Source organism: Gordionus sp. m RMFG-2023, chromosome 3 (genome assembly GCF_954871325.1).
Source record: "Gordionus sp. m RMFG-2023 chromosome 3, tfGorSpeb1-WG-v2, whole genome shotgun sequence".
Lineage (NCBI taxonomy): Eukaryota > Metazoa > Nematomorpha > Gordioida > Chordodea > Parachordodidae > Gordionus > Gordionus sp. m RMFG-2023.
In genome coordinates, this window is record NC_088777.1 from 32,770,894 (window position 1) to 32,795,975 (window position 25,082).

A 25,082-nucleotide genomic window follows, 5' to 3' on the forward strand; every position below is an offset into this window, starting at 1 on the left:
ATCATCTGAAACCAGTAATCAGGTCAGGGGCCTTAATTAATAAATGTGGATCCACTTTTTTTAGGTTGTTTTATTTTTACAAAATAATTTAGCTAAAATCAAAATGGATCAGAATTTTCCTATTTTATGAGGTATGATTTGTAATGTATAAAATTTAAAATTGGTTTGGTCCAACACCAAGTATTATTTTTTCAGTTTCTTTATAATTATATTATTTTTTATAAATCAGAATACGCTATCTACATCAATGTCCAACAACCAAGTATAATTTTTTTTTGTAATTATTATATCAATAAAAACAAACCAGGTTAAAATTTTTAATTACCTTATAAGATAGGAAATTTTCTCTAAAATCAAAATGAATCAGAATTTTCATATTTAATGAGGTATGATTTGTAATGTATATAAATTAAAATTTTTTACATGGTTTGGTACAATATCTAAGTATAATTTTTTCAGTGATCCTATATCAATAAAAACAAATCAAGTTAAAAATTTTAATTTATATCAACAAATAAATTTATTTAAATTAGATTCCACGAATCATATTGCCGAAATGTGCCATTCAACAGACTCTTAATCTACCCAAATCAATAGAAACAAACGAAGTTAAAAAATTTAATTTATGTTATCAAATATATTTTTTTAAACTTAGATTCCACGATATATATTACCGAAATGTACCATTCAACAGAATCTTAATCTACCCAAATCACTAAAAACAAACGAAGTTAAAAATTTTAATTTATGTTAAAAAATAAATTTATTTAAATTAGATTTCACGAATCATATTATCGAAATGTACCATTCAACAGAATCTTAATCTACCTAAATCAATAAAAACAAACAAAGTTAAAAATTTTAATTTATGTTAACAAATAAATTTATTTAAATTAGATTCTACGAATCATATTACCGAAATGTACCATTCAACAGAATCTTAATCTACCCAAATCAATAGAAACAAACAAAGTTAAAAATTTTAATATATGTTAACAAATAATAATTTAATTTTTTAGCCGAGTTCAAAATCACTAATCAACTATATTATTGATTTTTAAATTTAATTATCATGTCTCTTCCTAAAATTATTTTCAAGGTCCAAATCCAAATAAGTATGAGATCTATATATATAATCCTCAAAAAACGTCAATCAAATTTAGCCAATAGTTTTGTATTAAAACATATTTGTCCAATAAAAATGATTATAGCTTAATCGGTCCAATAGTAATCACCTTACCAAGCTCAGCATTCATACACTTACCATTTCATTCACTTCACATATCAAAGCAATGGTATCCAGCAACCAACTATAATTTTTTCAGTTCTTATATATAATTATATTATTTTTATTGGATTTTTCAACAAAACCCAACTACCAATATAAGAAAAAACAAACCAAGTTAAAAATCAGAATAAGCAAAATGCATTGTTACCATCATTCCAGAGGTATGTGATGCTATATGGAAAACTTTAAAAGATATTCATATGCCAGTTCCAACTAGAGAACATTGGGAGAAGGTATTATAAATTTAGATATATTAATATATTTTTAGATTGCACAAAAATATTTTGACCTGGCTCATTAGATGGTAAGCACTTTATATCAAAGTAAATTTTTAATATTAATAAATAATTTTTAATTATTTTAGAGTTAGAAAAACCAATATCAAACACCTTAAAAAACTATGAAACCTTATCCTATGAAAAATACCAGTCCAGAAGCAAAACATTATAAGTTAAGTAGTGATTGAATGCACATTTGGCATAACTACTGATAAATTTGCCATTAATTATAAATCTATAAAGTGCTCAGTTGAAAATGCCTGTAAAATATATTATTGATTATGAAAAATACAAGAGGAATAATATATTTATTTAAAGATTATTTTAATTCTTGAATTTATGTATAAATTTAACATTTGATATCATTATATATTAAACTAGCTGATAGCCCATCAAGATTAATGGGGAATAATTTTCTCCTTTATTCAATGATGGATAATTAGAAATTTTCTTATTTAATGGGATCTTATTCAGAAATTTATATTTATTAAGATCAGGGGTTATTTTAAAATTTTTCTAAAATTGCAAATAAATGAATCTAAATTTAGTTCAAATGATTTTTTATTGTGCACATAAATTAAAATTACCAATGATGGGCTAAATATAATTAGCACTGCCTAACCTACTATTGACTCTTAACCAAGTTCAAGAATCTATGAGTCATAAGTATGGATTCTTCCTTTTATCTGTCTATTTAAATTTTTAATTTTTATAGGTAAATTTTAACTATATAGATGAATAACAATAAAAAATACAAATTCTCTTTCACCTAATAACCTATCCTTTCAATAAAAGAGGTAACCTTATTTTCCATATTCTTTTTAATTTAATATTCATTTTTTTTAAAATTCAACCAATAAAGGATATGTAATAATTTGTTCTATTAAGCACTAACAAACCTATCATTGAACCCTTAACCAATACAAAAATTTTCATGACTCAGTTATATATTTTTCATTTTATCAGACTTTAGATTTTTATAAGTAAATTTATACCCTATTTTTTTGTGACATAATAATTTACTATGTTATTTATATATTAAGTTATCTATATTATTTTATATAGATAAGAATAACAATAAATTCTCTTATACATAGGAATCTTATCTTTTCAAAAAAATATGATATTCTTTTTTATACACTTATTTTAAGATAAGTCAATTTAAATTATATCTCACAACAGAGAATCAAATTCAATAATATAAAATTTACATCTATTATTCTATTCAAACAAAATAATTTAATTACTAATTGGCTTTCAACTATTCTTTTGTAAAAAGTTAAATTTAAAAAAATTAATATTTTAAATAGCAATAAATAATAATTAAACAAAAAAGTTAAATTTAAAAAAATTAATATTTTAAATAGCAATAAATAATAATTAAACAAAATATAAAACCTTTTTAGAAATGAGAATAGTTGGAGGCAAATGAATAATATAATCATTTTGTTTGTATAGATGTAAATTATATTTTTAAATTTGATCCTTTCTCTCTCTCTGTTAGATTTAATTGAAATGGACTTATCCTAAAATAAATAGAAAATAAGATTGGATTCCTAGGTATATTGCTTATCTATATAAAATAATATAGATAATTTAAAAAATATATAAATAACATAGTAAATTAATATGTTACGCAAAATTAGGGTATAAATTTACTCATAAGATGAAGTAGCTATGATTTTTACAAATGATGATGGTGAACCCCCATTTGAACGGGATATCAAGGTCTATCCTCGAGTTGATGGTAGTGATCTGATAAATATAAATATATTAAGCCCTAATCTTGATCCAATGGTATATCCTCTATTATTTCCTTTTGGTGACCCTGGTTGGAAACCAGATTTAAAGGGTGAAGATGCAGGGCGTACAAGGGCAAATATCTCACTACTACAGTTTAAAATATTTAGATTAACAATTCGTGAAAATGAAATAAACCCAATCCTTTTTGTTGGGAAATTATCACAACAATATATTGTTGATTCCTATTTACAGGTCGAGGCGAATAATTTAAATTTTATTAGACAAAATCAGCCAAAATTACGAGTAGATAAATATTCTGGATTAATGGACTATTTGGAAACAAAGTCAAACAATATAATTCCCGGTAAAGCAGTAATATTACCATCATCCTTTCAAGGTTCTCAAAGAAATATGCGAGAACGCTATCACGATGCAATGGCCATTGTGCTCAAATTTGGCAAACCTGATTTGTCTATTACTTTTACATGCAATCCTAATTGGCGTGAAATTAAGGAAAATCTATTTCCCGGGCAAAGTCTTGCAGATAGCCAGATTTAATAGCCCGTGTTTTTAAATTGAAATTAAATGAATTATTGTTCGATATAAATAAAAAAAATATATTTGGTAAATCTATGGCTTTTATATATACAATCGAGTTCCAAAAAAGAGGTTTGCCTCATGCCCATATACTTATTATTTTAAACGATGATAGCAAAATTGAAACATCTCAAGCTATAGATAAATTTGTTTGTGCCGAAATGCCAGATGAAATTCTCGAACCTAAACTTTTTCAGATTGTTACCCATTTTATGATACATGGTCCTTGCGGGATATTTAACCCCAAATCGCCTTGCATGGAAAATGGCATATGTACCAAAAAATTTCCTAAGGATTTTCAAATGGAAACAAGACCAAATATTGATGGGTATCCATATTATAAAAGGCGAGATAATGGTATTACAATTCTTTCCGGTAAACCTACGGATAATCATTATGTTATTCCATATAATCGATATCTAATGTTAAAATTCAATGCTCATATTAACGTGGAAATTTGTACATCTATTAAATCGGTAAAATATATCTTTAAGTATATTTATAAGGGCTATGACTGTACTAATGTTGACATTAATGTTGCTTCAAATATAAATATTTATGACGAAATTAAATCACATTTAAATGCGCGATATGTGAGTGCATGTGAATCAATGTGTAGATTATTAGAAAATAATATGCATGACCGCTCGCACGCTGTTATTCGCTTAGGAATTCATTTACCTTTACAACAGCCAGTATATTTCACTGCTGGACATGAAAGAGATGCTTTATTGAGATCAGAAAATAAACATACTACTTTAACGGCAAGGTTTGAGTTAAATAAGACAGATCTAGATGCTAGACAATATCTTTATGGGGAAATACCTTATCATTATGTGTTTACAAATTACCATTGGAAACTAAGAAAAAAACGATTAAATGTAATTTCGAGAATGTATTCCGTTCATCCTAATTCTGGTGAATGATTCTTCCTTCGATTATTATTTCTTCATGTTTGCGGGGCTACAAGTTTTGATTATTTAAAAACTATTAATGGAATTTTAATGAGTACTTTTAAAGAGGCAGCTATTAAAAGAAATTTGTTATCAGATGATAAAGAGTGGGAATCATGCTTAGAAGAGAGATCAATATATAAAATGCCGCACAACTTCGCCTTTATCTGCATTTTTTGTCAGCCTGAAAATCCTGCATATCTATGGAATAGGTTCAGATTTATGATGATTGAAGATTATTTGCGTCAATATTCAGAAGTAATTGCAATAAACATGGCTTTAATCGACATTGAAAGCGTTTTTCTTGATCATGGTTTATGCTGTCAAAGTTTGATCTTCCTTCACCTACAAAATTCCCCCAAAACAACATTATGATGCCCATGTTGAAGCTGCCGATATCAATCGAGCGTATATCTAAATTAAACATATTACAAAAATATGCTTTTGATTTAATTATACAAGCGATTGAATTAGAAAATATTCCAGAAAGATATTTCTTCGTGGATGGCCCTGGAGGTTCAGGTAAAACGTATCTTTACAATACCTTAATGTGTTATATGAGAGCAAAAAATCAAATTGTATTTCCTTTAGCAACCGCCGGCATATTCTCTATTCTTTTAAAGGGGGGAAGAACCATCCATAGCGGATTTAAATTACCTGTGCCTATCTTTGAAACTTCTACATCCCATATGAATTTACATAGTTCGCTAGCTCTAGATATTAAAAATAGCAAATTGATTATTATTGATGAGGCCACAATGATGACTAAACAAAACACGCTTTGCGATGCATTGACCGATTACTTAAAGACATTATGAAAAATTCCCACCCATTTGGCGGAAAAGTTATTTTATTAGGTGGTGATTTTAGACAGACTTTATCAGTAGTGCCTAAAGGCTCCAAAGTGTATATTATAGAGTCCTGTATAAAAAGTTCAGATTTATGGAGCCTTTTTAAAATAATACATTTGATTGATAATATGCGTATTCCATCAGAGCAAGTTGATTACAATGCTTGGTTACTTAAAATTGGAGATGGGCAGGCTATCAAGCAGCAATTCTGATCTTCCTACAAATAGTGTTGAAATCCCACCTTATTTGCTTGAAAATGATTCATTAATAAAATGTGTGTATGGTAATTCTATAGAAATTGCTGATATAGATAGTCTTTCAACTAAAATAATATTAACCACCAAAAATAAAATTGCACTTACCCTCAACAACGATATCATTAATAAAATTCAGGCCCTATCAAACATTATTATAGTGCAGATTCCATTGAAAGCGATAATAAGGATGATATAATAAATTTTCCAATAGAATTTTTGCATTCACAAACTCCATCCGGTATGCCACCTCACAAGCTAACACTTAAGGTTGGTACAATTGTTATGCTATTACGCAACTTGAGCCCAAAGAAAGGACTTTGTAATGGTACCCGTTTAATCATACGACATTTACATATTAATTTTATCGACGCTGAGGTATTGACAGGCACTAATAAGGGTTATCGAGTTTTTCTCCCACGAATAGATCTAGCTCCAAATGACTCTCAGTTACCATTTACTTTAAAAAGACGACAGTTTCCTATAATTCCCGCTTTTGTGATTACAATAAATAAAAGTCAAGGACAAACTTTTAATCATGTAGGCTTATTCCTCCCTGAGCCCGTCTTTGCCCATGGACAACTATATGTGGCTCTTACTAGATGTAAATCTCAAAATAATATGAAAATTATGATTTTGCCATCAGAATAACAAGGAAAAATTTTAAAAAATGATAAAACATTCACACAAAATATCGTATATAATGAAATCTTAAATTCATAATTTGTAAGAAATTTAAAAAGTCACCAACTTTGTTATTCACCATCAAATCACCAACTTTACATCATCTTCAAAAACGAAACCACATTGAGCAAAGAAAAGAGAAGTTCTTCACCATCGCTAAACCATCTTCCTCACCAACAACAGTAAATTCTATTTTATAATTTCAATTTACACGTTTTTTTTCAGGTTATTTACGGCAAACTACGAGCAAGGAAATTATAACATCATCTTCAAAAACGAAACCACATTGAGCAAAGAAAAGAGAACTTCTTCACCATCGCTAAACCATCTTCCTCACCAACAACGATAAATTCTACTTTATAATTTCAATTTACACGTATTTCAGGATATTTACGGCAAACTACGAGCCATGGCAAAACATTAACAAATAAAAGTCAAGATACGGTGATATACCCGACTAATGCTTAAAATTCTTACATCCCTCTCAATTTTGAAAATATTTTAAATCTCCTTTTTTGGGTAAAATTTTATATATTATAAAATTTATTATATTATATTTTTTATATGGCTACAAATTCATATGTGTTGTAACCCGATAATCATCAACTCTTGAAGTATAAATATTTATTATATTTTCTTATAATTCATATCTTTGTCTCTTTTTTTCTATTTCTTCCTTCTTTTTTTCATTTCTTTGCTCCCCTAAAATCCATCTCCTACCTTCACGCGGTGGGGAGTGAACAGCAATTCTGACTAACAGGAGCTCTGGTAAATAATGTTAGTATTTAGGGTGCTAATAAGAGATATTGTTTCATTTTTGTAATTTTAAATATAAATTTCTAAATCACATCTCAAATTATAATTCCCCGTCATTCTTGACGGGTGATCAGTAGTGTTGTTAATCAGCTTAGCCGAGTCGGCTCGAACAGAGCTCACCCAAATTTTGGGTCGTTTTTTTTGACTCCAACTCAAAGTATTGGTCGTTTTTTTACGACTTCGACCCGAGTTCAAGCCGAAAAAAACGACTTAGACCCAAAATATGGGTCGTTTTTTTCGACTCCGACCCAAGTCCAAGCCGAAAAAAACGACCTCGACCCAAAATATGGGTCGTTTTTTACGACTCCGACTCAAAATTTGGGTTGTATTTTTCGACTCAAACTTGAAATTTGGGTCGTATTTTTCGACTCAAACTTGAAGTTTGGGTCATATTTTTCGACTCAAACTTGAAGTTTGGGTCGTATTTTTCGACTCCAACTCAAAGTTTGGGTCGTTTTTCTGACTCAGACTCAAACATCGGGTCGTTTCATTCAATCCGACCCAAAATATGGATCTTTTTTTTTAAAGACGACTTAAAGTTAGGGTTGCTTTTTTTCACCCCTAACCCAATATCTAGATCATTTTTTTCGACCAAAAGTCAAATAACATTTAGTATATATTAATATTTTAGGCAGGAAAGTTACTTAAAACTTCTTTAAATTATAATGCTCTGATTAACTATTCATCATAGTTATATTTTAAAATTTTTAAGTGAAGATTTACCATAGAAAAGTGCCATTTGTCATGATGGTTATTTTTGAACTTTTTCAAATGAAATAGATAAAAATATATATTGTAGACATGTTAAATCAAAATTTTGAGTCGAAAAATACGACCCAAATTTCAAGTTTGAGTCGAAAAATACAACCCAAATTTTGAGTCGGAGTCGTAAAAAACGACCCATATTTTGGGTCGAGGTCGTTTTTTTCGGCTTGGACTTGGGTCGGAGTCGAAAAAAACGACCCATATTTTGGGTCGAAGTCGTTTTTTTCGGCTTGAACTCGGGTCGAAGTCGAAAAAAACGACCCAAGCATAGAGTCGGAGTCGAATAAAACGACCCGAGCTTTGGGTCGGGGTCGCGACTCGCGGCGTTTTAACAACACTAGTGATCAGTGTGATGCTAATATGAGATATTTTTTCATTTTTATTCATTTTTGTAATTTAAAATATAAATTTCGAAATCACATCTCATAAAATAGGAAAATTTCTGATTCATCCATCATCAAATAAAGGTAAAATATATTATTCATCAATCATTGAATAAAAAAGACAATTCATCACTCTTAGTCTTAATGGGTTGGAATTGGCCTGAAGGAGGAGGGGGAGGGGTAAAAAGAATTATCGTAAAAGAACGAATAAAATTCTCACCCCCGTCATTTTTGACGGGTTATCAACTAGTTATAATATAGTTTATTAACTATTTAATAGCATAAAAACTAGAAATCTGCAAAGCTCGGCCTGGCTCTAATCAGCCCGTTAAAAATTTTTGATTTGATGCTCGGTAGAAAATTTTATAGACTAGTATGTTAATTTTTATAAAAACAACTTATTATTATGATTTAAAATGTACTAAATTATATATTATTTAATAATTTTAATGCATTAATAGTAAATATATAAAATTGGTCATTTCTCTTTAGACTTGTCTTTGGCTTATATTTCATATCTTAAATAATATCTATAGTTTATCACTTTTTTTATATATACATGTTCCAAAGAAATATGAACTATAGTCATTAGTTTTAGTTTAAGACATTATGGACTTTTACATTCTTTCTATCTAATTATTGTTTAAAATATATGCATACATTTTTGGGGGAGGGTGGTGGGGAGGGAGCTTAGGAAGATATTTTTTATTATCTTAGAATAATATTCACAAAAAGAAAGTGACATATTTTTGGGGAAGGGGGGGAAGGGTATTCCTCCAAACCCACTGGCTACGCCTTTGGTTATCTTATTATAAAATAAATACAAACTGCATGCCATTAAATAAAAATATCACTTCTTTCTAATACTAAAAACCTTTAAATCGGGTGAAATATTTTCCTGAGGAGTAGGAAAAAATAGGAACAACTTCTTATTATACCCTGGAGTCTTATAACTCTTTTACAATATAAAAACCTATAATTTGTTTGAAAAATAAGTTATTAAAAATAATATCATTGCTTGGAACTCCTTTATAATATAAAAATAATCCAATTGAAAACATAATTAAAAATTTTTCATTATTTTTTATCTTAAAAATGAATATAAGTTCGTCGAATTCCTTATTATACTCAGGATATTCAAACTCGTTTCTATTACTAATGCTTAACTCAGCTCAAAACAGAATATTTTATTCATATTTTTATTTCCCTTGTAGACTAAAAATAATAATAACAGTGCCAATTTCTTACGAATCCCAACGATCTTATAACTATATCAAAAACATTTAACATGGCTTATATAGTTATTTAAAATCTTTTGATATTTTGTTTTGTGTAGGAAATTATATAAGAGAATTTGTTTTAAGATCAAAAGACCTAAGAGATTTTCTCTTATACCAATTTTTCTTAACCGAGCTCAAAACAGATATTTGATTTTTTATATATATTTTTTTATTTTCTTTGGAGAATGAGAAAATAATTGTGCCAATTTCTTATTAGACACAAAGGTCTTATTATTTTTTCTAATATCAAAAACATTTATCTGATCACATAAAGTTTTTAGAATTTTTTTATTTTTTATTATTTCGTGGAGTAAAAAATAATGACAGTGCCAATCTATTACTAGAACCAAAGGACTTAGAACTTCTTTATAATACCAAAAACTTTAGCACAATAAATTTATATTTTTAATGTTAGGAAAATAAAAAATAAATGAAGGGCCAATTTTCTATTTGTACCTAAAAGTCTCAAAACATTTTTCTAATATCAAAAATCTTTAACTCGTCTAAAAACAAATTAGTTAAAATATCTATATATTTTTACCCATTGTTAACCCAACGAATTGACATTATAAATAGGTTCAATAGGCCAATTTAGTCGAATCGGGTTTTATTTATGTGTCAATGGATTGGAGGGCTAGGGTCTATTTTTGGGCTCAAAACTTGCTCGGTTTGGGCAAAACCGCTTAACCCATCAATTTAATAACTCTATATTGCTATACCCCGAGTTTTAATTTTTTTTATCATATAATACCGAAATTTAATTTCGATCATTATTCTCATGTGTCAAAATTTAAAATGCTGAATATTTGATTTTTAGCAATGCTGTTAGAACTACTTTTAAAATGTAGCTCACTATAACTTAGGTAACTTTCCAATTATTTTAGCTACTATTTTACTAAAGAAATAGCGCGCTATATCTAAACTTTAAATGTAGAATAGCTATTTAAGAAGCTACTTTTAAAATTATGTTGAAATTTATTTTCCTTAAATATTAGGATAGCGAATAAATAAAATATTGCCTCCTCATTTATATATTTTTTTATAATTGTATATTAAATTTTTATTTCAATTTTAAATATAATAATAATATCTCAGTAAAATATTTTTATAATAAACTATTAGTTATATAGAATTTAATTAATATATTTTGCATTTGCTGTTAAGAGAATATATTTCTAAAAGTTTATCTTTTTCATAAAAAACATCCTTTACTAACTATTTAATGTCTTTACAATATAAGTGGGTGGGATTACTTTTTAACAATATGTGTCCACCCAATGACATATAATAATACCTAGACTGACGATTCATTCATTAAAAGTGTACATCAATACAAATCAGCTAGAGACGCCATCTTGGTTACTGTAATAAATATTAAAATTTTAAACGAGAGCCTAATTTTATATTATATCTGATGCAAACTTTATTAAAGAATTGCCTGATCATCGAGATAATAAGAAAGTAAGTTATCAATTTAATATTAGTTTTTAACATGAAAATAATTATTATAAAGATTACCAAAATGGCGGGTCCAGCTGATTTGCTTTTAACGATGCTTAAAAATGCATTTTAATGAATGAATCGTCAGTCTAGGTATTATTATATGTCATTGTGTCCACCCTTTCAATTTCGAATATTAAAAAATACCAAAAAGATAAATGAGCTAAAATGGCGTCCAATATAGCTCTAAATAAGTTTGAAGCGAGAGAATTTAATATTAAAATAAAATATAAAACCTACATGAAAAATAAGTTAAATATTGAATTATTTATACTGACTTAACAATAAATATTTAACTAAACCGAATGAAGTTAGCTTTACATGATTGAAATCATGGCTATAACTTGATACTTGGAACAAAAAATTTAGGTTGATAAGCATGATATATAAGAGAGTAAAAAGAGAAGGTCCAAATTAATAGATTATTGTCATTTTTGGGACTGTAAAAGACACATTTTTAGGTATTAAGGATGTATATATTTCTGTATCTTACTAAATTACCACAATATTTATTTCACAAAAAAATTATTTATGTCAAAATTTTGTAAATGATTATGTGTATTATTTATTATAAACTAGTAGATAGCCAGTCTAAAATGACGGGGAATAAGAATTTTCTTCTTATATTTATGCTAGATGTTACCTGTTATTTGAAAATTATATCCAATTTTATTCTTTTTACCCCCTCCCCTCTTCAGGCCACGTTCAATCCATTAAAATTAAGACTAAATACTATAGTTTGAGTAAGAATAAATTATAAATTTAAAGCTTTTACTTGATAATACCAATATGTCAAATTTACTGATCATTTATACATAATATTTAATATTAAAAAAAAATCCCAGGTAAAGTACAAAGTCATAATAATTTTGAAAAATTCATCCAAGCTGAATGAAAGATCATAATAATTTTGGTAGTTGAGAACTGAAATAAAACATTTAAATAATCATAATGAATTTAAAAATACAATAAAAATCAGATTTTCATGAGCCTTGGTTTTTTGATCAGGTCAAGCCCAGGCCTGCAAAATAACTTGTTTTAGGCCAATGTCTGACCCATAGTTAATAATAAAAAAATTATCAAACGTCCAAGCTCATAATTTTCCCCAAGCCCAGCCCAACTCATAATAATTTTATAAAAATTTTTCTCAAGCCTGGCCAACCCATAGTAATTTTCAAAATTTTTTCCCAAACCTGGAGATAGGTAAATCTCTGGATCCTATAAAATGGTAAGCTTTTAAAAAAGTAGGATCCTTAAAAATTGTTATATTAATTTAGTTTATTAAAAATGTACTTTATATATTTTTCAGTTAGTTAGGTAAAATATTCATAAGAGTTAAAAGGACATATTGTGCAGCCTGACAAAATGGATAGCCTTAAAAATAGGTAGGATGATTAAAATAATATAAATTTAATTAAAAAGTTAAAAAATTACTTGCCTAAATTATTAAGTCTTATCAGGAGATAAAAAGTGATACTTTTGTATTATTCACTATTCATTTACATTTTCCAGAATTATTTTATGTTTGTTTATAGATATATTCTTAAATATTATTTTATATTTATTTGTGCGCAAAAGTCATGCGAATGAAACAAAATAAGATAAGGGTGATTTATTTTGTGAACATTTATAGAAATAGACCCAAAAATAAATGACTTAAATTGGAGGAAAAGGAAGAATAAAACTATTTACATTCCTACGTTACGTTTAAATTTATCTGTTTTCAGATATAATATTTTAACGATAAGTATTTCCTTATTAAGTTTATAATTTACTATTTTAAGATAAGAGTGCACTCGTTATTCATTTCCTCCGATTTCCTCCGGAGATTATATTAGAAGATAAGGTTGAGCAAAAGCAACATTTATTACTTAAATTCCTCAGTAGTATAAAAGTCTATGTAGCCGTTATATTAAAATGAATCCATTGTGTTAATTAAAACCATACAGCATCCTAAATTGTATCATTATTAGTCATCAATTTATTAATTTTAGTTACACAACAGTTTGGCTTAATTTTAATAAATCATAATCTAATTTGTGAGATAGATGAGACATTCAGTCTAGTTTAACACAATTTAATAAACTTATTCAAATATTTAAAATTTTCAAACCAGGAAAATGTGATGAGAAATTCAGTTTGATTTAACACAATTTAATAGACTTATTCAAATATTTAAAATTTTCAAAACAGAGAAATGTGATTGAATAAGGCAATTTATATCAAGTAGTTGCTTGAAATTTTGTGATATTTAGTGATACTTAGTGAAAGTAAGTGTTAAAGAGTAACCAAGTTTACATTGGTCATAATGTTTTTGAACCACATAAGATCAACCTGCATTTAAATTTTCTATTTTTTAATTAACACTTTCTTGATTAAATTTACACAACGCTTTAACCTAATTAAAGATTCTTATTCTAAATTTATAAAGTAGATAAAACATTTAGTATAATTAACTTAATTTAATATTCTTATTTAAATATTTAAACTTCAGAAAACAAACAGATATAAGTGAATAAAGCAATTATAAGGATTAGTTGCCTGAAGATTTACAATATACTTGTATGATCCATAGCCTTCAGCCTGTTTCACATGAAAATCCTAGAGTGCCTCTTATTTAGAGAATTTTTTTTAAATTACTGGCACTCCGATTTCAGGAATTCAATGAAAATGATTAACTTGTTGAACCATCGTCCAAGCAGTATTGTTTATAAATATCTACCCATTTTTGCAAAATCAAATGTGATAAATCGCTAAAAGTAATAATCGCTAAAAATAATAAAAAATATTATCTATTTAAAAATAAATTAACACTGTTGGTAGGATCATCTGTTTGTATAAAATAAATAAATAAAATCAACAAATAAAAAATATAAAAATAAATACGTACCGATGACATGACGTCACGATGACGTAGTGAGGACATCGGAAAATTATAATATAGATATAAAAATAATTTCAATATGTCATTACATGTAGTATTATTATTTCTTTTATTGAATTGTGATCAGTAGCCCTACAACAGGGAGGGGGGGGATCCGAGGCAACGGTACTTTTTAAAAAAAAAATTGGACAAATAGCAAAGTAATTTTTTTATGAAATATTTAATTGTTTATACTTATCTTATAAAAGGTATTACATCCAATGACATATATAATACCTAGACTGACGATTCATTCATTAAAAGTGTACATCAATGCAAATCAGCTGGAGACGCCATCTTTGTTACACTAATCATTATTAAAATTTTAAACGAAAGCCTAATTCATTCCTATATCTGATGCAAACTTTATTAAAGAATTACCGGTTTATCGAGATAAAAAGCAAGTTATCAATTTAATAGTAGTTTTTATACTATATGTGTTAGCAAAATGGCGGGTCCAGCTGATTTTCTTTCGACCCTTAAAAATGCATTTTAATGAATGAATCGTCAGTCTAGGTTTTATATATGTCATTGATTACATCGCAATTTAAGAAAAAGAAATAAAAAGTGGAAATTCAATGCTGTTGGTATAATAAATATTTTTATTAATATAATTATTTTTTAAAAGTGTATAATGAAAATGTGTTAAAATATAATATCCGACTCTGATAATGATCATGAAATTTAATCGTCTAGGAGAAAGCCTGTCAAAAATGACAGGGAATGAGATTTTTATTCTTTTTTTTACGATAGATGTCATGCCAGGTCCAAGCTCACAATATTAGGAAGCATCCAAAATCTTATAATTATAAAAAAGTTTATCAAGCCCAGCTCAACCCTTAATAATTTGTAAAAGATATTCCCAAGTCAGTTGCAAGCTAATATTAATTTTGAGGTTCCAAGCCCAGTCGTATCCAATATAATTTTGAAAATTTTTTCCCACCTCGGAAATAGTTAAATTTTTAATTGATTTATCAAGAGAAAATATCTGATTTACCAATTAGTTTAAGATGTAAAAAAAACATGTGAATCCCGTATTAAGGGAAACTGAGAAAGCCTGGGCAAACCACTTATTAGAGAATCATGATAAATAAAATAAAAATAACCGACTCTTATACTTTTTGGTAATATGATCAATTAAAATTATATCTAAAAAATAAATTTTTTATTTTGTTAACTTTATTATTTTTTTTCAAATAATCACAAAATTTAAAGAATATATATATATTAAGAAATTATATTAACTAAAAATCATATCTTTATAAATTTATTATTAAAATGTATGATATAATAACGATTAATATAATAGTAAATTTCATTAATATGTCAATTTAAAAAATAATCACATTTGTTAGTATATCTTTTAAGGATAAATAATAATATATTTAAATAATATAAATAAATATATAGTAAATTAATATAATAAATTATTTAAATAATATAAATAAATATATAGTAAATTAATATAATAAATTGAGCATATGATTTAAAAGAATTATGAGTTTTCATAGTTTGCCCTTCAGTTTTTCTTCTTCCATCTGAATATTCCTCTCTTGTTCTTAATTGTTTTTCTCATCGCCGATTCTGTGATTAGGGTTTGGTTCTTTTGTTGACTTCCATCTGAATATCCCTCTCTTGTTCTTAATTGCTCTTCTCATCGCCGATTCTGTGATTAAGGGGTATCAGTCATTGAGAATATGAAGCTGAGATAATTGGATTTTATTATATTGAGGGCTAATCTTTGGCGTAGGTAGTAACCCTCGTTGGGATCTTCGGTCCTAGTAGAGATCCGTTTCCCCACCTCTTTAAAGAAGGCCAGGGCATGAGAGCCGAACGACGTTAGAGTCGTGGCGATTAGTGGTAGGAATGTGTAATTGGCCGGAAGCGATGGCGAATACTTAGCGAGTTTATTCGTCTCGGCGTCTACTAGAGCATCTCTATTTATATTGGAAAAGGCAAGGGGATCGGTGCATGAGAAATCCCAGGTTAGGAATTCCCCCCTCTTCCAAGGGATCATGGTAGAGCCATCGGGACGCTTACCATCAGAATTATTGTTGTTTATTCTATAGGGTTATTGTTGCTTTTCAGATAAATTTAATGTATTATGTTTTGCATTTCCGAAATTATTTGTCTATATTTTTATGTTAAGTAAAAAAAATTCTATCTATTTAAATTACAAAAATACCATTAAACACTAATGAAACTTACATGCAAATTATATATATATATTTTTTAAGAAAATATTATTTATTGACATATAAATTTAGGCTAATTTTTTAAAAAAATAACGAGGAATGATTATTATGTTGTGTATTTGATAAAATTAGGAGCAAATCCTTGTTGACATTTTTATTTTTGATGGAAAAAGCGACAAAATAAATCTGGAAGGTCGTCTGGAGAGGAAATAATTAATGTACAATTTCATATCATTTAGGGTTGTAGATGAAAGTAATGACGGATTACCAAAGCAGTGTACAAAACACATTACGTCCTGATAACGATGAGGCATATGCCTATGCCTTGGGATACTGGTAAAAGAAGAACGGAAAATGATATTTCTGTGTAGCCCCCTCTAAAATATAATCATGAACGACAATGTTAACTCAACCATAAAAAGGTAGTAAGAATTGTTATAAAGGCCACGACAGAACTACTGCATATTTTTCCATTAATAAAGTTGATGAAAATGGCCGTACTGCACATTCCAGTTTGAACATTCCTCTAAATATTCATGAAAGTTTCTCAGAGAATCGGATAAAGTAATATTTATAATAACTCCTAGTAAAGTGAATGATAGTATGGAATTGAATGCTTATATTTGTTAAAAAATAAGCAGAGGTGGCATAGGGATTGTGGTAGTGGTGATAGAAATATCATTTGGAGGCAACTGGGTGAAAATAAAATAAACATATAAATATAAAACATAAGATAAAAAAACGAAATAAACCTCCAGAGGAGTTAATTTCAAGCGTAGTTCTTTATTATTTTGGCTACCAGTCATTCTAGAACGGGCAAGGCGTTTGTTTATTCGTCATTATTTTATTTGCTTATCTTTAATAGATTCATCATGTTTTGTAGCAATGTGAGGGATTAAGGTTGGGTTAGCCTAGACAAATAAAGATAAATAAACATTATTATTGAAATAAAACAAACATTAAAATACTGTAAACCAGTAGATGGGTCAATATTAGATGCATATATCTAGTAGTTAGAGGGATATCATCAAAAAAAAATTTTTTTTTGGTATGGGGGGGGGGACTTATCAAGTTTATTACGATATTCTAAAGGTATTTTGCATTTGTTCATTATTAATGGCTGATATATCAATATTTGAACAATTAAAGTAAAAAAAAAATAATTCTCAAGTTAATTTTATAAGGTAGGAATAAAATAAAATACCGTTCGGAGAGATCAATTGGCAAACTTTAAAAAAAATAGGATCCTTGTGAATAAGTATAGAATAATTTAAATAATATATAAATACCGTTTGAAAATATTAAATTTATAATTTATGAATGAGAAATCTCTGATTTACCAATTAATCTATGAGTTAACTCCTAGTTGAATTTCTATTTAAAATATTAATAATTTGTAATATTTAATAAATAATGTATTAATTTGACAATTGGTTTTAATATGCTCCTACAGTAGCATAGAAAACTTAAGTTATTGGATCATCTGTTTGTATAAAATAAATAAATAAAATCAACAAATAAAAAAAATAAAAAAAATAAAAATACGTACCAATGACATGACGTAATGATGACATGACGTAGCGATGACGAGTGAGGACATCGGAAAATTATAATATAGATGAATCTTCACAGGCACATATTATGACCGATTATGAAAGGCTTTCACACAATAAAAATTCCATATTACAATTTATAATATCCCAGAAAGAATGTGTGAATAATAACCGTTCTATCATAAGAATAGATGTTTAGGTTATTATATCTCGTAACCATGCCTTATGGGCGAACAGGCAACAAGAAGACAATATGATGGGCCTTATTAAACTTATCGCAGATTCTCCTGTACTCAAAATGTATATACAACAAAATAAAGAAAGAAGAAGGGAGAAAAAAAATAATGGATTTAAAACGAAATTATATTCAAATCTATTATCATATAATAACATAGATATTCTCATTAAAACCATGAAAAATATTGTTATAAAAAAATTCAAAATGAGATTGAATTTAACAGGTGCTTTTCAATCATAGTTGATGGCACATATGATGTTTCGAAATCAGAAGCAATAGCTTTGATAGTAATATATGTTGAAAATAGTGAGACGCCTAAGCCCGTTGAAAGACTGATAGACATATATTTTACAAACTTGGCTCCATGAATTTACCCCTTGAATTCCTAAATGAAAGCTATGATAGCGTCTCAAACATGAGTGGAAGAATTAATGGAGTACAGGCTTTGATAAGAGAGGAGGCGCCAAAGGCAGCTTTTATTTGATGGTATTGTCATCGATTAAATTTAATCATTGTTCAATTATGTCAATCAATAAAAGAACTGAGAAATGTTTTAGGAATATTAAACGAGATTTATATGTATTTTAATGGTGTTAAAAGATATGAGGTGTTCAAAGCATGCTAGAGTAATGCACTGACAAAATCGCAACGATTTCCACGGATCAAGAATACCACTGGGTAATATTATCTTATTTGTTTAGATAGAAGCTGTCTATCATCATATAAAGCTATTGTAAGTTTTTTCTACTATATGATGCCTTGAGGCCAGCTTTAACAAATTTAAATAATTCTGAAGATCCTGCCACTTCCAATATGAGTAGTGATATAGTCTTTAGAATAGAAAAATTTTATTTTATCACTTTGTGCTTTGTATAAAATATTGTTGATAACAAGTTGACTTATATAAAATTGCAGACCATTTCGAAGGGTATAGGGTTCGCAATAAATCAAATTCATTTGGAAAAAGATAGCCTGATTAATTTGAGAAATATAATTTAATTTATTGTCTTTAATTATTTTTTTTAATCCTAATAGATAATAACACTATATTTTTGGATGTTTTTTCAAAGGCAAAAGATTTTATGAAGGAGAGGAATCTAATTTTATCAATGAAAAAAATATTTAAACAATTAAATATTGATGAAATTATAAATTCTTTCCTCCCCCCAATTTATCTAAATAATTAATTTAAAAATAATATTTTTTTACATTATTTATATTATATATTAAAGATTGATGCAATAAAAATTATTATTAAAACTTATGGGTGTCAAAAGATAAGTAGCCATTTTTTCGAGGGGGGGGGGTACTTTTCAAGGGGGTATTCTGCTTCCATCCCTCAGAAAGTGTAGGGGCCACCACTGATTGTGTTAATATTATTTTAATTAGTAGTAAACATTAACCTGAGTAATTACATAATCTTGAAAGATAGCTTTGTAAAATAAGAAATAAAAATAGTATTGTTGTTAATTGGTTGGTTGTGGAAAACGCAGACCCGGGGTTTGGGTCTAAAAATCGGCTAAACTAGCTCTGAGCACGTACCCAGAACACAGACCCGGTGTTCAAACCCGTGGTTTAGACCTCGGGTTCAGATTTACGAAAACTAAGAAAAATAATTCTCATTTTGTAAAATAGTGTACAAAGTGTAAAACTGTTTATTTTTAAATAATTAAAAATTATAAGTCTAAAAGTTAAAAGTGTTTTGCATCTATATATATCATGTATAATTTGAATGAATAAGTTAACAAAAAGGTAATAAAATCAATGGCGTCACTAGTAGGGGGCACATGGGCTAGAGCCTCCTGAAAAATTTGAATAGCCCCTTGAAGCAATTTTTTTTTAATGGCTCCTTAATATCACCTTAAACTAAAAATAAATTTTTTTGATTGCTCCCTGAACGATTTCTTTTATAATTCTATTAAGTAATATAGATTTAATTGTATTATTTAAAAATTAATAAGACTATCTAATTTTTTATTAAATGAATATTATTTTAATTATTATATTAGATTAATACATTTAAATTATATTTTCACTATGTCAGCTTGCAAGCAAATTATGTGTTAAAAATAGAATATTAATATCACTCACTAAATATTAATTTAGCATTAACAGTTGAAGCTACTTTTAATATTTAAATTATTATATAACCTTAATTAAATCAATATAATCATTTATTAATTGAAAATTAACAAATTTAATATTGTAATTATTACAAGCCATCCTTTCATAATAATAAGAATAAGAATACGACTCAACTTTCTTTATTAAAAAACACCAACAACAATCTCTATACATTATCAAAAAAATTACAAATCATAAATATCTAATTATCTAATTCTTCATTTCCCAAAGGTCCATTATTAGTTCCTCGCTGACATCTTCTCGAATTAATCCAAACTCTTCATCCCAAAATGGATAACAAAAGAATCCTTCCCCTTCAACCCATCATGTCCTCATCATCTCCTCTTCTTCCCCCCAAGGAAAAACTTAATTCCCCTGTCAGAAAATAACTGACATTTTATGCATTATATTAAATTTATTTCTTCTTTTTCAACAATTACAACAGTAATTAGCCGAGTTCAAAATTACTAATCAACTATATTATTCATTTTTAAATTTAATTATCATGCCTCTTCCTAAAATATTTTCAAGGTCCAAATAAGTATAAGAGATTTCTTTATAAAAAGTAAGTAGACATATAGTTTATAATCTTCTATATTATATTTAATTAAAATATTAGGTAAAATGCCAAGATATATTTGACAGTTATATAACATATTACAGTTAATATTTTAATAAATTTTACTAATAAATGCTTTTGATAATAAATATAAGTAACAATTTACATTCAATTCTTTAACGCCATTTATTTATATAAAAATATTATTAAAAATTAAACATTTTATTATTCATCCCACAATGGATGTAATAAATTCGATATCTTTTCTTTTCTTTTTTTTCTTGTTTTTAGGAAAGCTATTTTTTTCTTCTTTGAAAAACAGTGTTGAGTTAAATTTTTAATACGAGTATATTTTTGATATTATTACAAACTACTATTATTTTAAGATATAATATACCAACTAGAGGTGGTGTGACAATAATATATAAAATCTTAATTGCTTTCATTATATCTCTGGTTCTTATTTTATAGTTAAAAAATGTTTCATTTTTAATATTGCATCCTTGCCATGTAAATAACTCAAGGCTTCAATATATTTGCATAATTTCTTCTAATTATTTTTAGTGTTTTTGTTTTATCAATTTATCTAACATAATAAATGTTAACATCATGGGTGTCATGACTATGACTGCAAATTAACCATCATTTATTATTTGTGTGGCTATGTAATTTAAGATTATCACTCTAGCTGTTGTGAGCATATTTTTGATAAGCAATAATGATCAACTGTGTAGTCGTTTATATATCATTAAAAATGGAAGATAATCTTTTAGAAATATGATATCTCACAGTAATTTCCTCGATTACTTATCTAGCTTCCATCGTGTCATCGAAGAGGAAGCTTTAACTATGATTTGGGTGGGTCGTTTATATTCTCTTAATAATTGTTAATTTGGTTAGGTCTATAAATTTTTCCTTATTGATCCATTCTATAAACATTGTATAAAATGGTAATAGAGAGTTATATTAGTTTCATGCCCTTTTGTCAATGTAACTAAGAATTATATTGCCTTATGCGATTTTAAAAAACCAATAACAATTTAGGCATATGTATGAATTAATTAACCTTTTTATCACTTGTAATTCTTTATCAGCGAAAATATTATTTTATACTGTAATAAATAGATTTTATATTAAAAAATATAGAATTTAGAAATGTCTTGAATTGTTTTAATTACTTATATGCTAGTTTATTTTGTATTTATAATATGATAAATAATAAAATATGATAAATGACAAAATATGAAATTCAGAATAATTGTTCCAAGTTAGTAAATCTTAAAAATGTATTATATATTAATATAAAACCATGCCAAAGGACCGCAAATTAGAGGGGTTTTTTAGTTGATCCCCCTGATATTGTAAAGGCTAGCGACACCCCTGAATAAAATATAAAAATAGTTTTAGAATACACAAATAATATTAATGAGTAAAGATAATTTAATGAGTGCGTGATATAAATTTTCAACTTATTAATATTTAATGACCAAATATATAATTAATCTATATTTTAATTTATTAATATTCCTGTTATATAACATTCTCCCTCTTCTATAAGCTTTCTCCATAGTCTAATGTAAGTTGTCATCGAGAGCTTGTCGTCCAAATAATTTATCGTTTTGGCTGTTCACGTTGTTGCATAAGTCATTGTTATTGTTGGCTTGTCTGCATCGCCTTTGATTTCACACGTTGGTTTGTCTAAATCATGTTTTAAGTTTTTATGGTTGTCTAAATCGTTAAGTTTGTACGTTGGTTTGTCCAAATCGTTCTTGTTTATCCGTTATTATTATTATCAATTTTCATAATTATTATCATCATCAATAAGTCGTGAATAATTAGGAATAATAATTGATCAAATTGGATATTAGAATAATTGAATTATTGGAATAATATATGGAATTTGGAATAATATATAGAATAGAATTAATTTGAATAAATTGAATAAATATTGGAACGATAAATCATAAGATATTTATATATTATTTTTAATGTTTAATTTATTTTTCGCGTTTTAGTGTTAAAACATTTTTTTTATACATCGATTTTTATTTATGTTTATGTTAATAATAATTTGAATCCATGAGGTTAATATATGCAAATAAAATATTATTATGCACATTTCCCTCAAAAAAAAGTTGAATTTCACACCCATGTTAATAATTCTTCTTCAGATTGCTTTTTGTAAAATATAATTTCTTAAGCCTCAAATTTTTAGAAAATGATCTCCTTATAGCACCTTAAAAATTTTTCTGAAATTAAGATGTTTAGTTTTGACATTACCTCTCATAATACTTTTATTCTTAAAAGTATCATCCTTTAAGTACGATTTAAGTTATATTATATTCAAAGTGTTATGTATCCTAAATATTTTATCACTTTTAATATTATTTGTATCCTTAATTTCTACAATTACTAGTATTTCTTTAAATTTCATCACATGATTTATATCTTTTAATTTATAAGTTTCTATTACATTTTGATATAAAAATTGTCTTGAAATTATTTTAAAATTTTTAGTAAAAATTTATAAATTTTTAATCAGTTTAGTACGGTTTATATTCATAGCCTTTGGTATTTTAAGTTCATTAAAAATTTGCATATTTATAAAATTAGCATTTTTAAATTTTTGATAAAGATCAAAATGATCATCGATAAATAAATCAGGAATATTTTCTAAATCAATATCTTTTATTTCAATAATTTTATTACAAGTTTTATTTTTATTATGGCAATTTTTATGATTATGATTTTTATTATTGTAATAATAAACTAATTATAATTTTTATTACTAAAATTTTCATCATTATAATTATGATTATTATAGAATTTCTTCTGATTATGAATTTTACTAATGCCATAATTATGATTATGATCTTTATTGTTGTAATAATTATATATAATTTTTATATTAATCATCCTTATAATAAACCTGGATGATTTAAATTATTAATTAAATTATTTATATCTTGCCTAGGTATCAAATATCTAAGTCTTTTCATTATTAAGTTACAGTCCAAAATTTCAATGTCGGAGCATATAGATCTCTCATACAAATCGCCTGGTAAATTGCTCAGGAGTATATTTATCTTAACCGAATCCGACAATATTGTTTTAAAGAAAAATTGGGTCAATATGTCAATGTATATGTCCTTGATGTTCCCTTATAATATAGGAAATTTTTACTGAAAGTTATAAATTTCATTTATTTCATTTATTACATATATATATATATATATATTAATATGGTAATTCATCCTCGCTCAATGTTTTTAATTACTTTATTAAGCAATCTATCATTCCTTGTTTCTTTCTGAAGTTCAACTTGACCAATATTTATATCGTGCAAATTTATAGCTCTGATTTTTAATGCATGTTTTTGATCGTTATTTGACTCTATACCTTCTACTGGCAGTCTAGATAATGTATCAACTACTATATTTTCTTTTCCTGGACGATATTTAATATCAAAATCATATGCGGACATTTATCATGCCCAGCGCGTTAATCGACTATTGGATATTTTAGGTAATTCCCGTTTATCACCAAATATTTTTCCAAGGGTTTTTGATCTGTTCGCAATATAAATTTTCGTTCAAAAATGAAAGTATGAAATTTTTCCATTCCAAACCGAAATGCTCGTGCCTCTTTTTCTATTGGTGGATAATTTTTCTCTGACTCCAATAATGTTCGCGAAGCAAAAGCGATAGGTCTGCTAACACCTTTTTTTACTAAATGACACAGCACAGCTCCAAAACCAGTATTGGAAGCGTCACATTCCAATATAATTGGCAAGTTTGGCGAATACGGAATTAGCGTTTTATTTGTTGACGAAAACTGTTTTATTTTATCAAATACCTCTTATTCCCTGTCAGACCAACCCCAGGAACTTTTAATGCTTGTTAATTTATGCAGTGGAGAGGCGATACCATGCAGATGTGGCAAAAATCACTCGTGATAATTCACAAGTTCTAAAACGTAATTGGTGTATATTCTTAGGAGTTGGTATCCTTCGAATAGCATCTATTTTTTTTTTCGCTGGGTGTATGCCATTTTTATCTATTACAAAACCTAGAAAAGAAACTGATTCTTTTTAAAAAC

At 27.0% G+C, this 25,082-nt stretch overlaps 2 protein-coding genes and 1 long non-coding RNA gene across 3 annotated transcripts; all 3 read left to right on the forward strand.

The window, feature by feature from the left end:
- Positions 1–1,391: 1,391 nt before the first annotated feature.
- On the forward strand, positions 1,392–1,744 carry LOC135927519 (uncharacterized). The gene is made up of 3 exons (XR_010572109.1): positions 1,392–1,521; positions 1,557–1,611; positions 1,653–1,744. It is a non-coding gene; the product is annotated as an uncharacterized LOC135927519 (long non-coding RNA).
- A 2,197-nt stretch (positions 1,745–3,941) lies between these two features.
- Positions 3,942–4,832, forward strand: LOC135926903 (uncharacterized). The gene has a single exon (XM_065462837.1). The coding sequence runs from the start codon at positions 3,942–3,944 to the stop codon at positions 4,830–4,832; it is 891 nt and encodes a 296-aa protein (XP_065318909.1).
- A 1,037-nt stretch (positions 4,833–5,869) lies between these two features.
- LOC135926904 (ATP-dependent DNA helicase PIF1-like) lies at positions 5,870–6,615 on the forward strand. Its single transcript, XM_065462838.1, has 2 exons — positions 5,870–5,993; positions 6,104–6,615. The coding sequence occupies exons 1-2, from the start codon at positions 5,870–5,872 to the stop codon at positions 6,613–6,615; spliced, it is 636 nt and encodes a 211-aa protein (XP_065318910.1).
- Positions 6,616–25,082: the final 18,467 nt, after the last annotated feature.